Source organism: Emys orbicularis, chromosome 6, assembly GCF_028017835.1.
Source record: "Emys orbicularis isolate rEmyOrb1 chromosome 6, rEmyOrb1.hap1, whole genome shotgun sequence".
NCBI classification, from domain to species: Eukaryota; Metazoa; Chordata; order Testudines; family Emydidae; genus Emys; species Emys orbicularis.
This window is the reverse complement of record NC_088688.1, coordinates 43602993-43628581: the sequence shown is the minus strand read 5'-3', so window position 1 is coordinate 43628581 and position 25589 is coordinate 43602993. Positions and strand designations below refer to the sequence as shown.

Sequence of the window (25589 nt, the reverse complement as noted above, 5' to 3'; positions counted from 1 at the left end):
TGTCATATGTGGACTTTTGTTAGAAAAGTTGTAAAGATTATCAATTCAATATATAAATAATTGATAAGAACACTGTGTAGCTTGGCTTGACCAGACGGTATATGCCAAATAAGTTATAATGCCATCACTTCTGTTAAAGTTATCTTTCTGTATACAATTTTTTGCTAGAAAGTTGAGTCAAGCATTATGTCTCTCAAAAGTACTGGTGCTACAAAAGAGTGGGCCAGTTAATTTTGATCTCTAACTAGGTTAGAAAAGTTTCTTTACTGAAGAGCTGGCCAACCATATGTATTCTATGGCTCTTTGAATCTTTAAAATGCTCTAGTTTGTCACTTGGTTAAGATCTGGATTATTTAAAAGTGGCATGGGGAAGGAAAAAAAACAAGAGACAAGATGTAATATATCAAAACCATAGAGTTTTTGCCAAAAGATGTGTATAAATTTCTGGAGGGTGGTTGCTTTTTTAATTAATCCATGGTAGCCTAGTGAGGTTTACACTGGCACAACTTCTTTGTTCAATAAAGACCCAGTCTTTGGCAGTGTTAGAGTGCCACCAATCCACTACTGCTTTGAGCTAGCTGGCTTTCATAGTACCATAGAAGATTTGGAATAGCGAGTCCATCTGCACTTACTCTTGGTCTTCTCTTATTCCATATACATTCTAGCAACATGTTCTGTATTCCTGCTAGGGTTTTACCTGAGATGATTACAGGAAGATTTTGAAACAAGATACTTAGCAAAATGTTCATTTTGACTGCAGCAATTCTTCCCAACCAAGAAATTGCAGACTTTCCCCAGCAATACAGATCTGTTTTAATTTGCTGAAGTCATGGTTTGATATTTAAATCATAGAGCTTTTATAGTTTGTTTGAGATTTGAATTCCCAAGTATCTTATAGAATCTGTTACCTATTTGAACCCAGATATTTTCAGGAAGAGTGACTTTTCAGAGTCTGGAAAACTTATAGCTAGCATTTCAGATTTGGTATAATGTATTTTAAACCCAGACATTTCCCCAAGTTCCTGGATTTCTTTAGAAACTAATTTGAGGGAAATATTTGGCTTAGATAAAAATATTACATCATCTGCATATAAAACTATTTTCTGATGTGTTCCTGTCCAAGTTTTATTCTTATGACACATTAACTGTTCCTTAGCACCAGTGAAAAAAGTAAAGGAAACAGTGGGCCTAGTCCTTCTGTGTAATTCAAATAGGGGAGACTTAACCCGATTAACTCTCAGCTGCTTTTGGGGTGGTGTAAAGAGCAGTTATCCATTTAAGGAACTGAGACCAATGTCCATGTAGGACAGGACTTGAAACAAAGTTCCACGCCATTCGATCAAAGGCTTTCTCTGCATCAAGTCATAACAAAAGATTTCTTTTTGTTCTGGCATTATGGATGATTGCAAGTACTTTCTGAATGTTGTCTGACATGTGTCTATCCTTAATAAATCCAGTCTGATCTGGATTTATATAAGGTGAGAACACTGATTGCAATTGGCTAATTAGTAATTTTCCTAAAATCTTTGTCATGATGCAGCAATGATATGGGTCAACAGGAGCTGCATAACGATAGGATCTTTTCCAGCGCTAGGGAGAACCACCACAGTAGCTTCTTTCATAGGTTGTGGAAGTTCCTCCCCTAATAGAATGGTATTGAAGGTTCCTCTCAAGGGACCCACTATTACCAGGAGCTTTACCACTTTTCACACCTGCTACTATTAAAAGGGAGGTGATAATCAGTGCAGTGCTCATAAGGGTAAAAAAAATGCTTTGTTGAATTTTAATTTTAGCCATGTACCTTAGTAACATGAAGAACAGAAAAAGAGACAGTTACCTTTTCCATAACTGGTGTTCTTCAAGATGTGTTGCTCATGTGTATTCCACAATAGGTGTGCATGCTCGCCACGTGCACCAGTGTCGGAAATTTTTCCCCTAGCAGTACCCGTAGGGGAGCGCCCCTAGCAACCCTTGGAGTGGCGCCTCCATGGTGCGGTATAAGGGGCGCTGCGCGCTCCCCCCACCTTCAGTTCCTTCTCACCAGACAACTCCGACAGAGGGGAAGGAGGGCGGGATGTGGAGCTCCTTGATGTTTATGTGGAGGGCCAGGTCCTGTGCAGACCACAGACCTTGGGTCTGAAGGTCCCCCACATGGGCTCCCCACGCCAGAGCTGATGCATCAGACACCAGTTCCATTGACGGGGGCCTGCCTCTGAACGGGAACCTGTGTAGCATGTTCCCTGGGGAGGACCACCATCGTAGGGAGGTGATCACCGGTTCAGGCACAGTGAGGACTTTGTCCATCCTGTCTCTGGCCTGGGAGAACGCCATGGCCAACCACAGCTGGAGGGGCTGCATCCTGAGTTTGGCATGGTGGATCACATACGTGCATGCAGACATATGACCCAAGAGTTGGAGGCACGCTCTGGCTGTTGTCAATGGAAACCTTGTGACCGTGTCTATGAGCCCTTTCAGGGTCTCGAACCTGTCCTGAGGGAGGATCTGGCCGACGTGGCTTCCAGGACCACCCCGATTAACTCTATGCGTTGTACCGGGACTAACGTGGACTTGGTGTCGTTTACCAACAGGCCCAAATTGGCGCACATGAACAGAAGGAGCGCCACGTGATCCCGCACCTGCAACCGGGAGCTGCCCTTGACCAGTCAGTCGTCCAGAGAGGGGAAGATCTGGACCCCCCGGTGCCTGAGGTAGGCCGCTACCACCGAGTCGGAGGCCTAGAGGCCGATGGGGATCGAGGACTGCCCAACACGGGTCTAGCTCTGCCCCAGATTTACTCCAGTGCCGCGGTGGAGAAGGCCTCTTCTTGGCACTGCTCCCTGTCCACGGGGCATGCTGATTAGTAGCTGGCGCCCAGGGGTCGCCGCGCACCGACATCGTGGTGCCCGGTGCCGACTCGGAGCAGCGCGCCTCAGTTGGGGTCAACGCCAACTCCATGAGGATAGCCCGGAGCCTAATGTCTCTCTCTCTCGGTCCGAGGCTTAAATGACTTGCAAATCTTACAGCGATCACTGAGATGAGTTTCACCCAAACAGCATAAACATTCCGCATGCAGATCACTCACTGGCATCAGGCACCTACAAGTGTCACACGACTTAAAACCCGGGGTGCAGGGCATGCTCCAGCCCGGGCGCACTAGCTAAACTAAACTAAACCAAACCTAATCGAGTACTAACTACAGGTCACATACACTGAACGAACAAGAGTTCTGGGACAAGCTACAGCAAAGCTGGAGCAAAGCAGTTCCGAAGCACCTTCACTGGCGGCAAGAAGGAACTGAGGGTGGGGGGAGCGCACAGCGCCCCATATACCGTGCCATGGAGGTGCCACTCCAGGGGTTACTAGGGGCGCTCCCCTACGGGTACTGCTAGGGGAAAAGCTTCCGACACTGGTGCACGTGGCGAGCACGCACACCTATTGTGGAATACACATGAGCAATCACTCGAAGAATTTATCTTATGCTTGACAGATTTAACTTAGTTAACACTTCCCTCTTATGACAAGGCTTGTGCATTTCTTCCAGAGGAGCCTATGGCTAGAGGGTTTATGGCTTCTTCTTCTTCTGTGAAGCAGTCGCTTCCAGAGGGCTGAGAGAAGTGAAGCCTTATTGCCGTGAGCATTGGGCCAGTTTCCTTTCACAGGCCCTAACCAGCAGTAGGGTACTATACTTTCTTTCAAAGAAGGGTGCCCTGTTGCCACAAATGGTGACAGCTGCATTTTCTCTCTGATTTAAGGAGGCTATTACCACTGACAACAGTGTTTTCACTCTGAGGTGGCCTTGCTCTTGCAGGGTGAGAATGTTGCTGCTGTCCCTGCTCTGCAATCGTGCTCTTCGAAGGGGCTAAATCAGAGGAGGCAGATACCAATTTAGAGTGCACAGGCATGCTAGTACTTCAAAAAGAAGTGAACACCTGTCTATACCAGAGGCATGAACAAGGATACAGGTGTGGGATAGAGGGGAGAAAGACTGGAGGTGATGGGAGAATAAAGGACCATAAGCCAGACTGGTAAACAGCCTTTTCTCTCAACAGAAACAAGGTTGGTGACTGAGGTAATATATATTTTTTTTTACTGGACCAGCTTCTGTTGGTGGAAGGTATAGGCTTTTGAGCTACACTGAGCTCTTTTTCAGGTCTGGGATCTTTCACCAGAAGACACTGGTCCAAGAAAAGACATTTCCTCACTTACCTTTTCTCTCTCATATCTTGGGACCAACACAACTGTAACAATGGAAGATACTGAATTTTCCGTCAGCAGTCACTTAAATATAAACTAACATGCCTGTCTGAGTCAACAGAAGCAAGGACAGAAGGAAGTCAGTAAGCTCTAAAATAGCACCAAGTCTTCCATACATATTACTTCACATGGGAACATTAAAAAATACAGACCATTTTCTATATTATCACCAATTCTGAAGAACTCCAAGATTCATGAGAAGACAAAGGGAAGCAGTCAGCACAAGTCATTTTATTGAGGTTATTACTAAGAAAGACTTTAAACTACAGTATATAGTTTAATCTATTTTTGCATTTTGAAGCTTAACAAAAACAGAAGTCACATTCTCATCTTAAGAGTTTTGTCCCCAACTTCAGATCACCTTTGACTTTGTTACCTGCATTTTTATTTAACTAAATGCATTTCCCCTATCCAAAATGTTACTTTTTACTTAAATTTTCTTTAAGTGTGGAATGAAGTCCAGATACAAATCTGTCAAATTGTAAAGAATGAAGTTAAAACTAAGTTCAATTGTATAGAAACTCAGGTCCTGGCCTATATAAAAATCCCACATGCCTTCTGCACAACCCCCATTTTCTCTATATTGGCTGTTGTGATTCAGGATAGACAACTTTTATTGAAGCTGGTTTTAGAGAGCTGCAGTAGCAGATACAGCACAGATGAATTGGTTTTGATCATCATTTAGTCTTTTGAAGGCATACAAAATAAAATGAGCTCAACTTTTAAAGAAGTTTTAAATCATACATAACCAATGTAGCACTTTGGCCAAAAGTGTTATCAATGGTAGCCTTTGTAAATGACTACACAACCTTTGTACGATTACTATTTTCACAATGTGCAGTACTGGGACATGTCCTTAGGAAAGGATGCAGAGGAATAAGGGGAGTGAGATGCTGCCTTACTCTCCTGCACAGGCTATCCCACAGTGAGAGTCACACTTCAGGGAGGAACAGCACCAGGGGGACTGCTACTCCCACTCCCAGGCAGGAAGATGGGGGAAGAAAGCAGAGCCTTGTTTCCACCCTTCAATATGCCAGCCAGTAGCAGATCATTGTGCTCCTTGGTGTAGAGGTACAGACAGGACTTAGACAGCTGCAGTTCTTTCCCTGGACAGCTCCTGGGATTGAGCAACTATGCACTTACCTCAGGTCAGACTGTAATGTTATAATCTAAGTCCTTAAAATAATGATTCAGTTTTGCACTGTGTAATTGCACATCTGAATCACCATAGCAGAGGAAATGCACTTGTAGAAAGGTCCTGTTTTCAAAGTCTCTTAAGTTGTCTTGCTATTGTTACCATTATTTGTGTCAGTCTAGTTGAACTCCGGTTTATTGGTGCATATTATATAAAAACTATAGCTTTAAAAAAGAGAGTATTGTGGCTTATTCAGATACAGTTCACATTTTTCTCAAGCTGTAGAACAATTGCCTTCAAAACTGGATCCTCTGCCCAGTTGACTTTACTTCCAATAATGATGCCCTGTAATAAGACAGTTATCATTAAGTTAATGCCATAGGAAAACCAGTTTAACCCCCCCCCCTAAAATGTTAAAGCACTATTTTAATTGTCACTTATTAAGAAGTTGCCCAAGTTGTTGCCTTTTTTTTTTTAAAGTTTGAATCAGTACATAAAGTACATGAACTGAAAAAAAAATCTCTAGTTTTAGTAACTCCAAACACAAAAAATGTGTTGTTTTAACACCATGCATATGATTTTGGTGCTGAGAACAGGAAGTATTAATTTCAACCCAAAGGATATCTCCTCTCAAGAAATAATGACGTGCTTACAAAAATGAAGGTTACTTACATGTAACTTGTACCTAGCTCAGTATATTCACACTTAGGGGTACTGCGCCACCTTGTGGTAGCAGGTTTCAGAGTGGTAGCTATGTTAGTCTGTATCACCAAAAAGAACGAGGAGTACTTGTGGCACCTTACAAGACTAATCAATTAAGGTCGGCTATTATCTCCTGCTGATAATAGTCCACCTTAATTGATTAGTCTTGTTAGAGTTGGTTTGGCAACACCCATTTTTTCGTGTTCTCCATATATCTATATATCTATCTTCCTGCTGTATTTTCCACTGCATGCATCTGATGAAGTGGGTTTTAGCCCATGAAAGCTTATGCCCAAATAAATCTGTTAGTCTCTAAGGTGCCACAAGTACTCCTCGTGCCTTGTGGTAGAACCTTCTAGCAGTGTTAGCTAGAGAATTCTCATCCCATTCCCCCTCTCCCCCCACAGTGTCACTGATGTACTGAGGGCAAGGCTATATAGGAGGCTGAGCTCCCTCCCCACCTCAGTTTCTTCCACCACAAAGCCAGAGGGACAGAACGAAACAAGGACTCCAACAGAGAGGTAAGCTGGGTGGGAAGTGTGAACATGCAGAGCCATCTTGAACTCTGGTTACAAGTAATACAGAAAGGTTAGTAACCATTTAACTGTTTTTCTTTGAGAGGTGTTCCACTGTAGGAGTTTGTGTGCTCCAGTGCACAGCTGGAGAGTTTTTACCCTTAACGGTACCTGATGGGGAGGCCTGAGCACCCTCTGCTGTCTCACACACACTGCCCAGGCATAAAGGGCTGAGCTACCCCGACCCCCCTCAGTTCCTTCCTACCAGATCAGCTCCATTAGAGAGAGGACGGAGGGTGGGTTGTGGAATGGACATGTGCAACACAATTCAAAGAACAAGTTACAGAAAGATTAGTAACAGTTTTTTCTTGTTTGAGTGATTGCCCATGATCATTCCACTGTAGGTGACTCAAAAGGAGTCCCATCTGGAGTTGGATTTAGAGTCTATTTCAACAGGGACGGGTGGTCCACTCATCCAAATTTAGCATAGTCTCTAGGTTGCTGAGAGATTGCATAGTAAGAGGCAAACGTGATGTGTACTGACACAGAGGTGCTTGGTACCCGAACTGAGGTAGATGACTCAGATGGAGGACGTGGCACCAACGCCATCAGCAGATGGAACGGGGCTTAAAGCCCTTACAAATGTCACACCTGTCACTCACATGAGCCTCCCTCAAGCACTTACAACAGCTGAGGTGAGGGTCACTATTAAGCATTGCCTTATCACAAGAGTGGCAAGGCTTGAAACCCGGAGAGTACAGCATATCTTCAGTATCCAAACTAGGTGCTGGAACCACAGAAAACAAACAACTTAAAAAAAAAAAAAAACACCTAACCAACCAACCAACCCCCCACTCTAATCTACACAGGTACTATTTACAGATTTTGACTAAAGACTTGTAGAGGCAAGGATAGGGAGCTCCAACAACTGTCATGAGCAGTAGGAAGGAACTGAGGATGGTCAGTGACAGCTTGGCCCTTTATGCCTGCTCAGCATGCATGAGACAGCAGGAGGTGCTTGAGCCACCCTGACGGGTACTGCTAAGGGTAAAATCTCTCCAACAACTGTGCACTGGAGCGCACAAACACCTACAGTGGAATGGACATATGCAATCACTTGAAGAAGAACCTTCATTATTTCTTTGTCTGGCTCTGCACATTTCCATTTATAGGACAGACTAATAAGACCAGGCACAGAGAGTCCTAGCTGAAGAGAGGCTGAAGCACCACTTTGCCAAATCTGGCATCTGCCCTAAAAGCCAAGTGTGAACTGAAGTTGAGGTTGCAGCTTTGCAAATTTCAGCAACTGGCAAATAGCAGCAGGTACCGGAACTTTTGCCAGCATGTAGCATTCAGCAATACATTGTTTAATCCACCGAGAAAGTCTGGGAAGAAACTGCATCTCTCATGGGGTTCTTGGCATAAGACAATCTAGAAGAAGATTTACAAAAACTTTTAGTCCTGTCCAGATAATAGGTGAGGGCTCTCCAGGCATCCAAAGTGTGTAGGACAGATTCCCCCTTATTCGAGTGTGTCGTTGGGGGAGGGGGAGGGGGAAAGACAACAAAGTAACGGTCTAATTGATATCGAAATCAGACACTACCTCAGGTAAAGATCTGGGATCAGGTCTGAGAACTACCTTGTCCTTATGAAAAGAAGTTAAAGGTAGATTAACCATAATGGCATAGATAAATGGTAGAGGTTCAAAGGGCGATTTTACCAGTATGGCCCAACCTCAAATTGGGGTCCCAAGAAGGGGCAAGATCTTTAACAGAGGAATACACGTTTCATAAATCTTTTAACCCAACAATGAACAAACAACAATCTACCATCAGCTAGAGTGTAATACATAGAGATGGCTGTCAAATTAACTTTTAATGATGAGTTAGACAACCCCTGATTTTGTCCTAGGCAATTTGCCTTCATACATTGATGAAGTAGGTTAGTCTGTTCCCAAATTAAAGGATAGATTGGTCTTAGTTGACTGTTTTTTGACTCTTGCATATCTTGTCAAAACTGGGGCTTGAGGCTTCGTGATGAGGATGCTGATGATGCAGTGGATTGTTTAGGTTTAGACCTTGGTTTGAAAGGCCTTTTTTCATATTGACTCTGAGTCTAGTGTCTATAGTTAAGGATGAGGAATGGTGCCATGCATGCCTCCTAATGGTCACAGCAGACACCAATGCGCTTGCAACAGAGTCTGAAACATCAAAGGCAGCTCAAATGGAAAGTTTAGCTACATTTTGACCCTCTACTAAGAGGGCATTAGCCAACCTTTTTCTGTCATCCAGCAGGTCAAATAAAAATAAAGTAATTTCCCACCCCCCACCCAATAAATGGAATTGGTAATGGGCCATGGTTACTTGATAATTAATCACCCTAATACTGAGGGACGAGGAAGAACACTTTTCTCCCTAACGACTTGATCTTTTTGCCCTCTTTATCAGCTGGTATGGAGTGCTTCTGCTCAGTTCTTGCTCTATTGCTGACATTACCAGGGAAGTGAATACAGGATTGGCATGAAAGTAAGAAAAACCTTCAGAAGGTACCTGGTACAGTTTATCTGGCTTTTTGGAGCTGGGCTGATGATGTAGCAGTGGACCAAATGGATCTGGCTGACTGTAGCAGTCCATCTATGATGGGTAGGGATATCCTACTCTTAGCTGTAGCACCACAGATATTGCATACCAGGCAGGAAGTCTCTTCCAAAGATACCACAGGTAGATTCAAGACGGAAACCATGTTGTCCACCAGATTGTGGAACTGCATAGCGTCCTCAACTGGAGAGGAGGCTGAAGCCACCCCCACATGTTTGTCAGGTGATGGATTTGGTTCATAATCCGTGTCCATCTGCTTCTGATAAAAGAGTGGAGTCTACCTCCTCCTCCTCTTCTCCCTTGGACAAAACTTCAGGAATCACTGCCTGAATCATCAGTATATCCAGAAGAGTCGGATCAAAGTATCTCTGGGCTTCTGGATCCTTCGCAGATGAGACATTACCTCTCCATCCATGTGGAGAATAGCTGAAAAAATTCCTGAGGTGGTCCCCAGTACAATCATAGGCCCCAGGGCTGCCAGTCTCCCTAGCAACTAGGATGTGGGAATATGCCAGCCAGGGGAGGACCAAAGGCAGGTCCCAATCACACTGTCAGAAGAAGAATCCAGAGACTAGCTCCCTCAATAAAAATCTGGGTCTGGATCTGAGATAGAATGAACCAGGGACAACAACAGATCCAGCAGGAGATATGGGGAATTGGCTGTTTGTGGAGAACCTCAGTGGTCTTTGGAAGAGGGAGAATAGGAGGATCTGTGAAATGGTCCTCCCACGCCTTCTAGTATCTTCTTCCTGATGGGGAATGTGGAAGAGGCTCTCAGAGTTGGGGAAATGGGCCTTCTCTTAGAACACAAGTCCCTTGCGTTCACACTTGGATCTAACCCTAACCCCTTAAATCCCAGCTTCTTCTGTTTCTTTAGTTCCACCGTAACATGGAATGAAAAAGAATCGCTAACTGACTAAACTAACAACTCATACTAACTATTGAGAAAAGATGCTCCGGCGAGAACGAAGAGGTTCACATCAGTCTGTGGCATGCAGTTGGAAGGAACTGAGGTGGGGAGAACGCTCTGCACCTATAAAGCCTTGCCCTCAGTACATCAGTGATGCTGACGGGAGGGTCAAGGAGCAAAAGAGTGCTCTAGCTCAGTGGTTCTCAACCCTTTTTCATCTGCGGACCCCTAAAACATTTCAAGTGGCAGTGCAGACCCCTTTGGAAATCTATTGTCTGTATATATATAATTGAATTATGTTCAGTCAGTTTTCAGTCTAAGTGGACCCCTTCGACACAGTCTGCAAACCCCAGGTTAAGAACCATGGCTCTAGCGAACACTGCTAGTAGGTGCTACTGCAAGGCACCACAAGGTGGCACAGTACCCCAAGTGGGAATATGCAGAGCCACTCAAAGAACAAGAGAAAACAGGTACTTATGGCTAAGGCTACGATTTTGTCATGGATATTTTCAGTAAAAGTCAGGGACAGGTCACAGGCAATAAACAAAAAAAACAAAATCACGGAAGCTGTGACCTGTCCCTGACTTTCACTAAAAACATCCCTGACAAAATGGGGAGGGAGGAGGCTCCAGCACCCTAATCCCCCTCTCCCCTCGCTGGCAACAACTGAGAGGGGTCCCTCCACTGCCCTGCAGGACTGGAGCTGGGGGGAGGGGTCCCCCCACTGCCCTGCAGGGCTGGGAAGCTGCAGGGGGAGGGGCGGGGGCTGCCAGCACTGAGCTGCTCCGGGGTGCCCTCTGCCGCCGCCGGCTGGGAGCTGCGGGGCAGGGGACGGCCGCTCATGGTGGAGGGGGGGGGGGGGGGGGGAGGAGGGAGGTCCTGCCAGTGGCAGTGGCTGGGGAGCTGTGGGGCCACTGAACAGCTCTGGGGTCCCTCCGCCGCCGCCAGTGGCAGCAGCTGGGAGCTGCGGGGGTGCCCAGCTGCTTGCGGCAGCTGAGCCACTGCAGGGGGAACCCCGCCAGTGGTGCCGGCTGGGTAGCTCAGGGGATGCTGCTGCCAGTGTTGGCCAGTCAGTTGCAGCGGGTCCCATCACCCGCAGCTGCTGGGCAGTTGCGGGAGGGTCCCCTGCTGCCTGTGGAGTTTGGGCTGCTGCAGGATCCCCCGCTGCTGGTCAGCTGTGGGGCCCCCACTATCACGGAGGTCACTGGAAGTCACAGATTCCATTACTTCCACAACCTCCATAACATAATCTTAGCCTTACTTATGGCCTGATCCAAAGCCTACTGAAGACAATGGCAATCTCTATCTTTACTTCAGTGGGTTCTAGATCAGTCCCTTAGAATGGAAGTACCTTCTCATACTTAACTATAGAGTTACTAATGTAATGCTAACATCCACACCAACCTCTGGTAAACATATGATCACTCAACACAGAACTGTATGGAGCTTCCTTTTAAATTTTTCCCAGTGCCACTCATTTTTACAGAAGGTGATGATACAGCCATCAGCCCCACTCCTCTTAATATCCAAAACCTTCAAAACATGCTCCTATCCCTTCTTCCACCCTAGGCTTTCAATCCCATGTTCATTTCCAATTGGGATTTAATGGACATTCAACTAGAAGACCCATCATATCATTTAAGTACCTTAAACAGTGTAACAAATGGATAAAAATCTGGTAATCATCATTTCAAAAATAGTTTAAGACAGTTTAAGATTCTCAGTATTTGAAGTACCAAAATCATGATATTTACATACAGACTAGTTTGCAGTTATAAAAATTACAATTTTAAAAGAGTAAATTAATCAGACATTTTTAGAGATTCTATAAAGTATTTTTCTCAAGTAAATATCCATCACCAAAAAATAGCTGAATGCCTACAAAAGTTCATAAGTTGTGTTTGGTTGAGATACGATAGAAATGAGACTTACAAATCTGTCCTATTTTCAAAGCAACAGATTAAGTTACCTGGAAGATATTTTGAATTAACGTAGTCATCTGTGTTTCTTTTTGCAAGTTTCTACATATTCTCTTTAACATTTCACCTACTTCCATACCCTCTAGTTCCTCTTTTTGTTTTTTCTTCAGAGTGTGTATCTGTAGCAGTTTGTGTTCTCCAGCTTGCTTTAGTGCTATTCAATTCACAGAAAATGAAAGATTAGAACTAGACTGGATAAAATCCTAGCAAACATACTGCAAACAATTCCTGGACTTACAGATAATGTCCCATCTTACCTAATATATTTTGCTCTCTTTCTAATTTTTATGATTCTGTGAAGAGATTGTTCGAAGAAAAGTTTGGGTGCCCTGGATTTCTAAACACAGACATGCACTTTCCCTATGTCAAATTGACAGTAAAAGAACAAAGCTGATAGTTAAAACTACTGACAAAACAAACTATGCCATTCAAAAGGCTGGTACGATATTTGTAAAGATCTGCATATAATATAGTAATTTAGTTTTGAAGAATGGTTTTAAAGAATCCAAATCCAACCCCTGGCCAAGTCATGTAGGCATGTTACAACCATTCCCTCCCCCCAAAATATTATTCTTTACGAAGAGATCTTTATGAATCAGACTTTTCCACCAAAACATTACACAAAGGTACAGTATGATAAAATGGTATGTGAAGAGGGATTGTAAGATAGGGGTTTGTTGTACTAAAGGACTCTAAATGAGGTTTAGTAGGAAACAGTGGAATGAGACTGCATTCTTTTGAAGTTCTCCGGTCTCTTTTTCTAAACCATAGTGCCTGTCCTGTTTGCCTGCAGACATTCAACATACCAGCTCACTTTCATGTACACATCATACTTAATTTTTAGAAAGTTTTACATCTAGACCAGAGCTTTACAGGAATACAAGATAACGTAGTTGTCAGCAGACACTTTTTAAAGCTTGTCACAAAAGTTTGAGCTTACAATCTGAAAGATACAGAAGGTAGCAAGCCAATATATGCTTGCTAGCAAGTTATATACACTTACCGAATCTCCTTTTTTTAATCTCATTCAGTTTTTCTTCCAACTCACGTGCTTGCTGTGTTAAAGAAAAAGGGTTTGACATATTGATATTAATATATTGTCAATCTGTAGTACTATTTAATAGGTACTAATCCTATACACAAAATAAATTAAATAGAACAATATGCGGTAAAGTGCAGTTCTATGTAAAAAGGGACTTTACTGAGCAGACTCTCTCTTTGTATATTCAGTCACCTGTTTATTTTAGTGAAAAAGTCATTTTTAAAATAATTTTATTACTGTCAATGAGAACTATGGTTTTTTGGTTTGTGTATCATTAAGTTCCAAATGCAAGACCACTTGTGCATTCCCACTGTTTTCAAATTCTGCTCTTCATTACACATGTACAAGATCACTGAGGACAACAGACCTGTACAGTTGTAACTGAGGGCACAATTTGGCTTGCAGAATATTTGTTAAAGGTGATGATACCTGAACCAGGAAAAATCCAGCTTGACTTTCAGATCTTAAGATCAGTTTTGCATTTGACTTACTACTACACCATACTCTGATTAAAATAAATAGCACTATACAAAGTCAGTAAGGCACATGGACTAAAAACCGGCGGACAGATCTCAAAAATGTAATTCTTGAGGATTCTCCATTAATGAGTGTTTTCTAGTGAGGGTCTGGAGGGTTCTTGGCCCAAAGCTCTTCAATATTTGATTAATATTTGCAGATGACACAAAGATTGGTGGAGTGGTGAATAATGTAAAAAACAAACAGATTATTTACTCCGAGCAATCTGGATCACTTGGTAAATTGGATGCAGTCAAATGATATGCACTTTAATACAGCCAATTGCAAAGTTATATATCTAGGTATGCTGGTCACACTTACAGGACAAGGAATTATCCTGGAAAGCAGCAATTATGAAAAAGAATAAGGGGACATGGTAGAAAGCCAGCTGAACCCCCTATGTAAAGCTGTAGCTAGAAGAGCTAGCCTGATTCTTGGATGTATAAACATGGAAATCTCAAGTAAAAGTAGGCATGCAATACTAGCTCTATAAAAAGGCACTGATGAAGCAACTACTGGAATACTGCGTCCAGCTTTGGTGTCCAAACACTAAGAAAGATGTTTTAAAATTTGAGGTTTCAGAAAAGAGCTCCATGAATGACCTGTCTGGAAAACTTGCAGTCTTTAAATAATGACTGAATTTCTTTCTAAATGACATGCTCTAGTTCAACAACAAATTATTGGGACTATAGCAGGAATTATTGGGTGAAATTCTATGATCTGCATTATGCAGGTTAGACTAGATAGATCAGTTATCCATTCTGGCCTTAAAGTCTGTGAATCCACCACTAGCAGTCTTTTAAATTATAGACTAAATTTGATATAGACTACATCAAAACTGTAAATGTGGAACACACAATGCCTTGCAAAATAAAAACAACTTCCCTTTCTAGAGTAGATTTAAATGCATCATGTTTCAGGCTCCTCACAGCAGTTATATGCCTCTGGCTAATGTCCCTTCCGCTCTATAGCTGTCAATTAAATTGCTATAGATTAATTTCCAGCAGATAGACAGTCCCAAACATAAATCTACAGCATCTATTATCCCCATCATAATAGGTTCAATATCAACATAAACCTCAAACCTAAGATGTCAACAATATAGACAAATTAGCGTTTTCTCCTAAAAGAAATCAGACCACCTTTCAGAACTACATTTAAAAAAAAGAAAAAGAAAAAAAAAGTTATTTTGGCAACCCACTAAAGTCTGAAAATGATTTAATAATTAGTAATACCAAGGATACTTGCCTGCTGAGATTCAAGTATTGCAGTACTAAGCATTATGATGTGTTTTATAGTTTCCAAGATCAACCTAATGATGGAACAAATAATTAAATTACCAAACCGTAAATTAACACTATGAACATTTTAACCATAATGATTTGGATTAGGGAAAGACTGTTCCTTTAGCATCATTAAAAGCATAATGTGCTTTTAGCACTTGAAAAAGTATACATTTATTCCCTAGGTATATTATGCTAAATACAGTTCAAGAAATCAATTAAATATTCTCTATGCACCCTCATCAGATCATCAGGATTTAATTTTCAACAGTTCTAGCACTGTGCAAAAGGTACACAACTTGCTAGGCATCAAGGTGATAGTAGCAGCATCATGCAAAAGAAAATCTAGGTTAAAAAGTAAACTAGAACTTTTGCCTTCAGGCTAGCGGTAAAGGCATTATGGAGGTGGAACATTTTTAATTCCTAGAATGGGAAGGAAGGGTGTCCAAGCCAATTGTTCAGACAGCGTCCCTTAGTACCACTTTCTAGCTACCCAGTGGAACTGTGCTACAAACAGAAAGGGAAAAGCGTATTAAAAGTTACTGAGGTAGTTTGACAATCTCTCTACTCTGGAGTGTCAGGTCCACCTCCCCACCCACCCACTGCACACAAAAAAACACCTTACTTTGAGTCAGCATCAGTGTGTCTCAGTTTGGTTCTGAGGGCATCTATAAGCTGGATCCTACACATGGTGGGGAAAGAGGAAAAATTCTGGTTGATGAGAAAGCCAAAGGAAAAAAAAACAAAACCGTAGACGAAGCTGAAAGAAAAGCTGAGTTTGAGCATCTGTTTCTCCTCATGTATTTGGTGCATATGTAAAATACATGATGATACCCAAAATGTATTATCTGAGGATTCTCTTATAAATGGTCATAAAAAAAAAACAAAAAAACCCCCACCTTAATATGCTCCCTCCAGGTTCTGTGTGTGTTAAAGTGAGAATGTCCCCCAACCACTCTTTAATTCTTTCAGTTACTTCAGTAATCCTCCTTAATCCAAGACTATGAATGTGTGTGTGGAGGGAGGAAGAGGAGGAGAGAAGGTGTGCAGGGACATGGAGCTCTATGGGGAAATCAAACACCAATGCAGGAGAGCCACCACTTTCCATACATGCTGCATTTTTATATAAAAATAATAATCTGTCCCTATGTTCCAATGAAGTTGTTGTTAATTATTAACAGTTGTTAATTATTTGTATTACGATAGCACCTAGGGAGCTTAACAGATCAAGGTTCCATTGTGCTAGGCCCTGTATGTAGAATAATGGTCTCTAACCCAGAAGAGTTTGCAGTCTAAATAGACCAGACAGACAAAGACTTTGGGGGGAAGGATCTAACATACAAGCAGAGTGAACAATTTGATGGTCTGTGTGATGGCATGGAGGTCACCCCCTTTCAGTCAGACATGGTACCACAGGTCAACCCTTCCCCACTTCCCTTGGCTATAAACAAGAGTGCCCGTCTATCCCCTTTTAAGAGTCTCATTTATTGATAGCCATAAGCACAGGTAGAAGCTCACTCAGATATACCCAGGGACATTCATCGCCTTAGGTTAAGCCCAACTAACAGTTTTTGTCTCCTTCCTTCTGGAGACTCTTCTTTCCTGTGCCTGAAAACCATGTGTGGGCCAGGAATGCTTCCTGGTTCCTTTGCGAGTTACCCCTTTTCAGTACTTCTGTAAGCAGGAATCCCCAGCTCTCTTCTTTGGAACTGGGCTGTATTAGTTAGTTCCACACTTTCTCCTTAGCCAGGAGTCTCCCCAGCTCTCCTCCCTGGAGCTGGGTTCTGTTAGGAAGAACTAGACAATCTGACTAAGCAGAAGCCCTCAGCTCTCCTCTCTGGAGCTGAATTGTGGATTAGCCAGCTGTGGGACATTGGGAAGCACTGCAGTATTTAAGATCTGAAGAAAGCTGTCATTTTGTGCTCAAGGAGTTTCTGAAGCCACTGAGATCTCACTGGAGATGTGGTAGAAGAGTAGACAGGGGAGGGAAGGGGAGGGGAAGACAACTCTAGTGGAAATTAGGCCTGGTTTGCACTAGAAAACTATGCTAGTCAGGAGTTTGAAAAATTCACACCCCTGAGTGGTGTAGTTAAGCTGACATAAATCCTCATGTAGACCGTGCTAGGTCAATGGAAGAATTGCTACAGCAACACACCTGTGCCGCTATAGCATTCTGTGTGTAGACAAGCCCTTAGACTAAGACAACATTTTTGCAAGTGTTGCCACTTTCCTCAGCCCTCCCAAAAAAGATTCTTCTCTCTCTCTCTCATAAATTTTAGTCAAATCTAGTTTCTTTCTCACAAATTAATAAAGACTGTCATTTAAATCCATAGTAGGAAACCAAAGATATTTTTAAACTGATCATTCAAAAACAAATGCCTTTTTATTCAGTTCTGACCTTTCAACTGTATACCTAAAAAGCTGATAATGGGAGGGGGGGGGGGGGGAAGAGAAGAGATTTGGATTTATTATTTTATTTTGTGAACCTGTACTCCAGAACTGGTACCATATTTTATTCCTGTTAATTTCATTGATCTGTTGTATAATGAGCTTCCTAATAAATAGCTTAAAGAAGATCAACTCCTAGATAGCCAAGCTGGAAAAAGCAAGCTTTATTTTCTTAATTCCTGCTTCCTGTTTCTCTCATTGTATTTACTGTGCAAGAAATTCAGAGATTACTTCTTCAACTGAAGTGTTAAAAATGTACAGTTTATGGGCCTATGCCTGCAAAGACTTATGCATCTAAGTAACTTCTCATGTTAACAATCCTATTAGCTTTAGTAAGACTATTTGAATATAGATGAGAAAATGCATCTTTTCAGGATCGGGGCCCTTCCATGACTTAGGTTTGGAGTATTATTTGTTTTATCCTTTTCATTTCCTTTTATAAGGTATATTTGTCTACATTCTTTTTGGCCACCCATGACAGAGGCACATTGGTGGTTCATTATGCTATGTCAGCAGCTCTTGTCAAGCCTGACATACTCACTACACGTAACACACTGTTGTCAAGATATATACCCGCAAGATGACATCTAAGATATCATTGGAAAACTAATAACTCATTGATCATTAATGTTCTTGCATGATGTATGTATGGGGGTGTGTACAAAGTTATGGATATGTGCTAGAATTATGTTCTTAAAAGGTATTTGGCAAGCATCAGGTCATCAGGCAGAGACAATTAAGTTATATTTTCATAAAAGGTAAAAAAAGCCATCAGCTAGTGAGTGGAGACAGCCTCTTGCAGTAGTATGAACCTCAAATGATAAGCAATTGAATCAACTGACTGCATACAATATTACGGTATTATAAAAGTATATCAAGTAAAGTCTTTTATGAAAGCTAACAACACTTGTGATTAATACATACATTTCACAAAGATATTAACACTATATGAGGAATTATGGATACTTAATGATATTATACTTCAAAGCCTGTGACCAAACACAGGGAGAAACAGTTCCTTTCCTTCCTGTCTGGGGGAAAACCTATCTACCTGTCTCCAGTGAAATTAAGCAAGGTATGGCCAAAAACAATGGAAGCCCTATTTACATACAAATCAGCAAGGGAATGGGAAGTTCACAAGAAAGGAAGAATAGCATACGGTCATCTGAGTCTGGGGAAAAAACTGAGTTTGGGTAGATATAAGGAGAGAGAAGACAGCATCCATCGCTGGACAGACAAGGGGTCAGAGTTCTTGCAGCCAAGGTAATTGAAGTCTCTGGGAACTGAATATACCTTATATACTCATTCATTAGCCCGTTTGTTTATAAGCCGACCCCCCAAAATGGATAGGTAAAAATAGCAAAAACTGTAGGACCCTTTCATAAGCCGACCCTATATTTCAGGGGTTGGAAAACTTTGGCTCCCGGCCTGTCAGGGTAAGCTGCTGGCGGGTCGGGACGTTTTGTGTACTTGGAGCATCTGCAGGCATTGGCTGGGAATGGCAAACCGCGGCCACAGGGAGCTGAGGGGCTCCATGCCTGCAGACGCTCCAGGTAAACAAAACTACAATGCATTAGATCAGGGATCGGCAACCTTTGGCACGCGGCCCACCAGGGTAAGCACCCTGGCGGGCCAGGCGGGTTTGTTTACCTGCCGCGTCCGCAGGTTTGGCCAATCGCGGCTCCCACTGGCTGCGGTTCGCCGCTCCAGGCCAATGGGGGCGTCGGGAAGCGGCGTGGGCCAAGGGATGTGCTGGCCGCCGCTTCCTGCCGCTCCCATTTTTGGTGTAGACCCGTTTATAAGCCGACCCCCGCTCTTTGATGAGTCACTTTTTTACCAAAAATATTCAGCTTATGAACGAGTATATATGGTAAGTGAAAAACCTGCTGAGGCAAAGATCTTTCACCTAGGAAGACAAGAGAAACCAGCACCTTGTACTTCTGTGGAATGTCCTGACTGAAAGACTGCCATGGCTAGAAAGAAAAAGATTGGTAAGAAATTTACCTTGAACCGAGGCTGGTGGAGACCAGGGTGTGGCTGTTGTGTTGTAGGTTAGCTGGTGGGGTCAGAATGCTGAACCGACATTGTATACTTGTTTGCTGACTGTTGGTGTCTGGGCCGTGAGCCATAGCAGCAGAGCGTTTAAGGCACCCCAGAGTTATAGGGCAGGTACTGACACAACCTCACTAGTGTGGATTGCACCCCAAAACGTGACACCACCATTCTAACATTGTTGATGTTATTTGCAACTCTAACTTCTTGGTTCAACATTAATAAAGTCTTATGTAGTTCCATTACTATTTAAACAAAATTTCAGAATAAAACTTTAAGAAGAGCTTTACCTTTGTAACACCAGTGTTTTGTTTTGAAAGGAGACTTTCACTTGTTCCATTTCTCTTTCCAGATCTTCTGTGGCACTAAAAACAAATGCAATAGCAGAAGACTTTAGAATTCTACAGACAAACAAAAACTACACACTTTAAATAAAACATGGTTACACTGTCTTCTTTTGGAGTAAGACACTTTTCCAATATATTATTGATGAATTTCCCCTTTAAAAAGCAGAGGATGACTGATTATGGTACCATTGTACCACTGGTATCACAGCGCATGTGTTTTGCTGTGCTTTGATACCAACTTGGTTTCCAGTGCTATGGCAGAAAGAATATTTGTAAAATAATTTGGAGGAACAAAAGTTAAAGAGAACCACTAAGACCCACCAACTCACAGATTCAGGGCCCCCCATCCCCCAACTAATCATAGGGGGAGCGGGTAGCAACCCTTTCTTGTCTAAACTCTCTATTATGAAGTATTCTTGTGACCTTTTCTTTAAGAACCATCATCACCTCCATTGTCTGCAGCAGACCTTTAATACTCAGCAGGGAGAAATCCTCTAGTCTATAGAAGTTCCTTTTCTTTGTCCCATGAAATTCCATTCAGATTTAACTGCTTTGTAAAGTGTAATTGGGCTCCTCAGGAAGATGTTGGTAGCCTGCAAACCCAATGAACATTCTAAAGAGCCCAGTCCTGCCACCACCAAAGCGGCAACAATAGCCTATCCACTAGGAATACTTCGGAGAAGCTACAGCAGAGCAGGGAGAGAGAGAGAGAAGAAAGAGGCTCTCCCCAATACTCTCCTGACCCCAGCATCTGGTCAAAGCTCCTCCCCCTACTCTGGAGGCACCAGATGGAACAGAGCTCCCTCAGCTCCTAAGGTGGCAAATGGAGTGAGTCAGACCAAGCTCCCCTCAGCCCCCCCGCCCGCCCCCCGGATTCAGCACATGGTGCCAGCCCTCCACTATCCGAGTTAGTCTTGTAGCCCAAGTTGTAGAAGTTGGTGCTGCCGTATTGAAAGCTGAGGGTTCAAATCCTCATGATGAGACACTAATAGTTTTACTGAAGAAATTACACATGAAACAAACCCAAATCCCTAAATTAAAAGAATATTATTTAGCCTACAAAAACCAAGCACTTGAAATTTAAGACCAGAAAGAAAAGTAAGAACACATTATTTAGAGAATTCTGTATCTCGCACCGTTTGAATCATTAGGAATATTTGTTTGAAAACAGCATCTGTATTTGAGTTTCTGCTTCTGATGCTTATTTATCTGAACTCTAAGAAATATTAGAAATATGCTGATCACTACATCCACTTACAAGAGTGCATTCCCTTTTTTAAAGCATCTTTATTATAAAAGCATAATTAAAGAGGAACCAGTAACCTGAAAGTCAAATGTAGTTTTGGACCCTAAATGCAACTTGCTATCTGAATGCCTAACATAGGTAAAATACTTTAAGAGATGTACATAAGATTATATTCTCATTTAAAAGTGGAATTTAGTTTAGCACTTGGATATTTGTAGCTAAATCCCAGCCAACACTCTGAAGACTATGGGTATGAGAGAGCAGAGTCCACATCATATGAAAAAATATTTGAGGGGTGGAATAAAATTTCTCTGCTTACCCTTGCACACTCCACAAGTGAAATTAAAGCTCTGATAATTAATCCAACATTCTTATTAAAAGGAGAGCAGTAAGAATAGAACCTATGACAGCTTTCCCCTTACCCCTATTTTAAAAGTTAAAAATAGTTATCAGAAGACATACGCCTCAATTAGCTTTTCTTCTATGGCTTGGTCTGGAATGCTTTCTTCACCTGCAAATCAATAGTATTTTTAAGTTAACGAGATTGAAAAAAAAAATCTGTTTACACAGAATATGTGAGATGTCAGTTGAACAGATTTCTGAAAGCCTTTATTATAGTTTTAACTTGGTGATGATATTGAAAAGGGTCTAATTTGAAATTCCAAAAGCACACCATTGTCACAGAATTATAACTTTGCAAACAAAGAGGTTGTCTGTTCAGTGCAAGAACAAGGTATTCAATAAAAATCTGAACAAGCTTCTTGTTTGTAAAATAAAAAAAACTTTAAAATGTTTACATTTATTATTGGTTTCTCATCTTTTAATACTTTACTGCAATATCAGTCAAATTAAGATAGAGCATGCAGGTACATTATTTTCTGTTATGACAACATGTACATTTACTTGCATTGGATAGAGACAGTGAAGAATGACAGAGGAAAAAAAGGTTTAAAGATGAATGAAGCCAGGAAAGTGATACAAAACAGAAAGTGGTGGAAGACTTCATTTGGCTTCATTGTTGCTGTGGAGCTAATGGACAGGAATCAAAGAAAGAAAGACAAAGAGACTTACCTGCATGAACTGTTGTATTATATTCCATAAGTTGCTGTTTCATTTGTTCTCTTAGTCTATAAGAGGAAAGAAGAAAATTAAAATAAAAAGTATTTTATCATTTTATTTATTTGATTTAAAACAATAAAAAGACACCTAATCTAAAGCTCTAGACGCCTCCAAACATCATAAATACAACAAATAAAATCCCAGACACTTCAAAAGGAAGTCAGACACCTAAAGAAACTCCTTTCCAACCATTTGTTATTGTGGGAAGTATACACTCAGCCCTCTCCAAAAACACTATCAAGAGAGTATTTTGCAGCATACCCAGCAAAATATTTGCAAGTTGGGGGGGGGGGGGGGAGGGGTGGTTTGTTTTTTAACAGCATCTGTTATTCTAAAGGCATCCCAAAACCAGTAGTGAATTACAATAGCATAGTCACTGTGATAACAATGACCTCAATGGACTCAGGTGACATCTTCACTGAAGGGAAAAAAGGTGTATTTTCATCAAGATAGATATCTTGATGTAAAATCCTAGTGGAGAATTAACCCAGGTAATTCTTATTTTGATGTAGGTAGGCATGTCAATTCTATATCCCTCAACTACTTATGTTAAGGTTTACTTCAACTACTTATGTTAAGGTAAGAACTACACTGCCTTGCCTCCCCTAGGATCTCTCAGTGTAAAAACATATTTTTGTGTGCAATGCAGATGTAAGCGGGGGAATAGGCCCACTATTGTGGGGAACTTTCCCGGCTTATACACTACCCCAGTGAAATGGACTAGTGAAAGGATCGGAGTCCTCACTCCCACTTCCTTTACCCAGAGGCCTGCCTGACCTCCAGGGCTCCCCTTCCACTCTCCTGTGTGGCGGAATCCTCATAACCCCAACAAGGCTGGGCCCAGGATTCCTGGGGGACTCAACCCCCAACCTTGTTGTGCTCACTTAGGGCAGGGGCTAGGTGTCCTCACTCCGGGGTGCTCTCTCTGCACTGGACACTTACCTGACCCACTGATCATTACATACAGTTCAAAGCAAATATTATTTATTAAACAGCAATCAATTTAAAAAAATAAGGAAAAAATGGGAAAGGTTAAAGGAAAACACATAACCCTGATCTGTGGCACAGGGACACCACAACAGCATCTCTGGAATGTAAGGGAAGTTCAAAGTCTGTTCCTCACATGTCCCAGGCCTCCTTCTCAGGCCCTGGCTGTGCTGCAGGGATGCTGGGGGTTGGACACTTGCTCTGATGGTGGCCACACACTCTAAGCGATCAATCCAGCAGGGGTCGATTTATCGTGTCTAGTGAAGTCACGATAAATCGACCGCCGAGCGCTCTCCTGTCGACTCCTCTAGAGCGAAACGCGTACGCGTAGGCAGAGTCGAGGGGGGAGCATCAGCAGTCGACCTACCACAGCGAAGACACTGCAGTAAGTAGCTCTAAGTACGTCAACTTCAGCTACGCTATTTTCATAACTGAAGTTGTGTAACTTAGACCGACTTAGCTTCCCTTCCCTCCTCCCTCCCCCCCCCAGTGTAGACCAGGCCTCAGGCTCTAGGTGGCAGGACCCTTCTTTCCAGCATCAGCCTCCTCACACCCCCGCCAGGGTGTCGATCCCCCTCCAAGTCTGGCCTGCAAGGCCTCTTGGCTGGGGGCGTCTCCCAGTGCTGGGCCTGATGCCCAGGGTCCCCCCTTGCTCTCCCCAGCTGCTCACTGTACCCCGCTACTGACTGCTCCAGCCCCAGCTCCACCCTGCCTCAGCACTGATGCTGCTCTGGCTCCAGCTCCCTGGGCTGCTTTTTCTGGCCCCTCTGGCTCTGGTTGCTGCAGCTCTGCCACCAGCACAGGACGGCTCTCTGGGCTGCTTATCTGACTGGCACAGCTCTGCTCCCCAGCTCAACTCGGGTCCCTGCTCTCTCCTTAGCTTAGCCCCACTCTGTCTGACCCAGACAATTCCAGCTCACATGGAACACGGGACCGACCCCCCCCCAGTCTCCTGACTCCCTCATTATCCTGCTTGCCCTGCCCTGGAGCATTGGCCTCTCCCCATTTCCCCTGGGGACTGTCAGTCTCAGGGTTCTGATTTCCTATCGACCCTTCCCCTTCCTTTTGGTAGTGGGAACTAGCCAACCAAAAAAACCCCCCACTGAGTTTTAGTAAGGGAACAACAGTCCCCTTACACAGACATAACCTCAGCTACACAGACCTTCATATGACAATGTCATGGTGAAGTTTTACTGAGCATAGAAATAAAGGGCTCCAGGCTTGTCCCTTTACTCTTTCGGAAGGGGACCCCAGACTGATATTGCATCAGCAAAGCCACCAGAAATGGTTACTTTCGCCTACTGGTGCATCAGCAACCCTGAGGGGTTCAGATCTGGGCGGGCTGCATCCCTAGGTCAGGTGGGCCCATGGATCAGGGCTAGGCATGCGTCAGCTCCCCTCCCGTACACGCCAAGGCCCGGGCCGGAGAGTGCCAGGGCAGCAGCCATGGGGCTCCAGGAGCCGGGTGTCACAGAGAAAGGGCAGGGCTGAGCCTGGCCCAGGGGTCATTTCAATCCAATCCCCGCTCAGCCTGCTGCCGGTCTGGGGTCCTGGCCCTGCCCACATAGAGTGGGTACCTACCTTCTCCCTGGTTTTAGCCCATTCTCTTCCTCTCTCTCTGCACTGAGCTGAGGGTGAGAGTGCACTGAGCACAGGGCTGGGGGTGAAGGAGCAGACTGGGGGTTGAGGTGCAGGGTCTGGCCAGGAGTTAGGATGCAGGAGGGGGCTCAGGGTTGGGGCAGCAGGTAAGCTCTCCACACCCAAACCTCGGCAGCTCCTATTTGGTGTGAGGGGTGCAGGTGGGAATGTGGGGGGGGGGGGTGCAGGAGCTTCCGTTTGGGGCTGGGGTCGTGGGGGGTTCAAGAATCAGGGCTGGGGTCGTGGGGGGTGCAAGAGTCAGGGCTGGGGTCGTGGGGGTGCAGGGATCAGGGCAGGGGACTGGGTGTGTGTGAGGGGGGGTGCAGGGGTCCCTGGGTCCGGCTCTGAACTACCGGCCCGGCGGAGGGGGCCTGGCTGGGAGACCCGCGGGTTCGGCCGATGCTCTGGGGGCGGTGGAGAGACTCCCGCGGCCGCAGCACTGACCGGAGCAGGGTCACCAGGTCCAGCTTCTCGCCAGCCGCAGCTCCCAGCCCCGAGGCCGCCCCGGCCTCCACGGATCCACCGGCGGCAGCGCTGTGAGCCGCCAGCTTCCCCAGGGTTTGGGACGCGTCCTTCACTCGCTGCAGCGGCTCCATCCGGGCGGCAGCAACAACGCCCGACAGCAGCTCAACTGCCGCCGGGTTGCGCCTTCAAACCGCCCGCCGCCGTCCTGCACGTCACCAGCGCCATCGATGAGCGCGGCCGGCGGCTACTCCTGGCTGGATACCAGAAATCCTCACGGTCGCTTCCCGGGCTCGTAATTCGGCATTCTCCTCTCAGGCCTGATGAGAGGATGGTCCCCGCGGGAAGGGGCGAGAG

The 25589-nt window shown here is 43.9% G+C and overlaps 1 protein-coding gene across 1 annotated transcript; it reads right to left on the bottom strand.

Annotated features, from left to right (window-relative positions):
• Window positions 1–5641: 5641 nt before the first annotated feature.
• On the bottom strand, window positions 5642–25366 carry CENPH (centromere protein H). Its single transcript, XM_065405936.1, has 9 exons — window positions 25215–25366; window positions 22098–22153; window positions 21489–21537; window positions 19724–19798; window positions 15559–15615; window positions 14899–14962; window positions 13096–13147; window positions 12083–12246; window positions 5642–5734 (listed from the first exon to the last, which is right to left on the bottom strand). The coding sequence occupies exons 1-9, from the start codon at window positions 25364–25366 to the stop codon at window positions 5642–5644; spliced, it is 762 nt and encodes a 253-aa protein (XP_065262008.1).
• Window positions 25367–25589: the final 223 nt, after the last annotated feature.

Excerpts from the sequence above, each read along its gene's own strand:
- CENPH (XM_065405936.1), bottom strand. The coding sequence starts at position 25,366 with ATGGAGCCGCTGCAGCGAGTGAAGGACGCGTCCCAAACCCTGGGGAAG. Across the intron at positions 22,154-25,214 it reads GACCTGGTGACCCTGCTCCG|ACTAAGAGAACAAATGAAAC; the intron begins GTCAGTGCTGCG and ends TTCCTCTTATAG. Across the intron at positions 14,963-15,558 it reads CACACTGATGCTGACTCAAA|GTTGATCTTGGAAACTATAA; the intron begins GTAAGGTGTTTT and ends TTCCATCATTAG.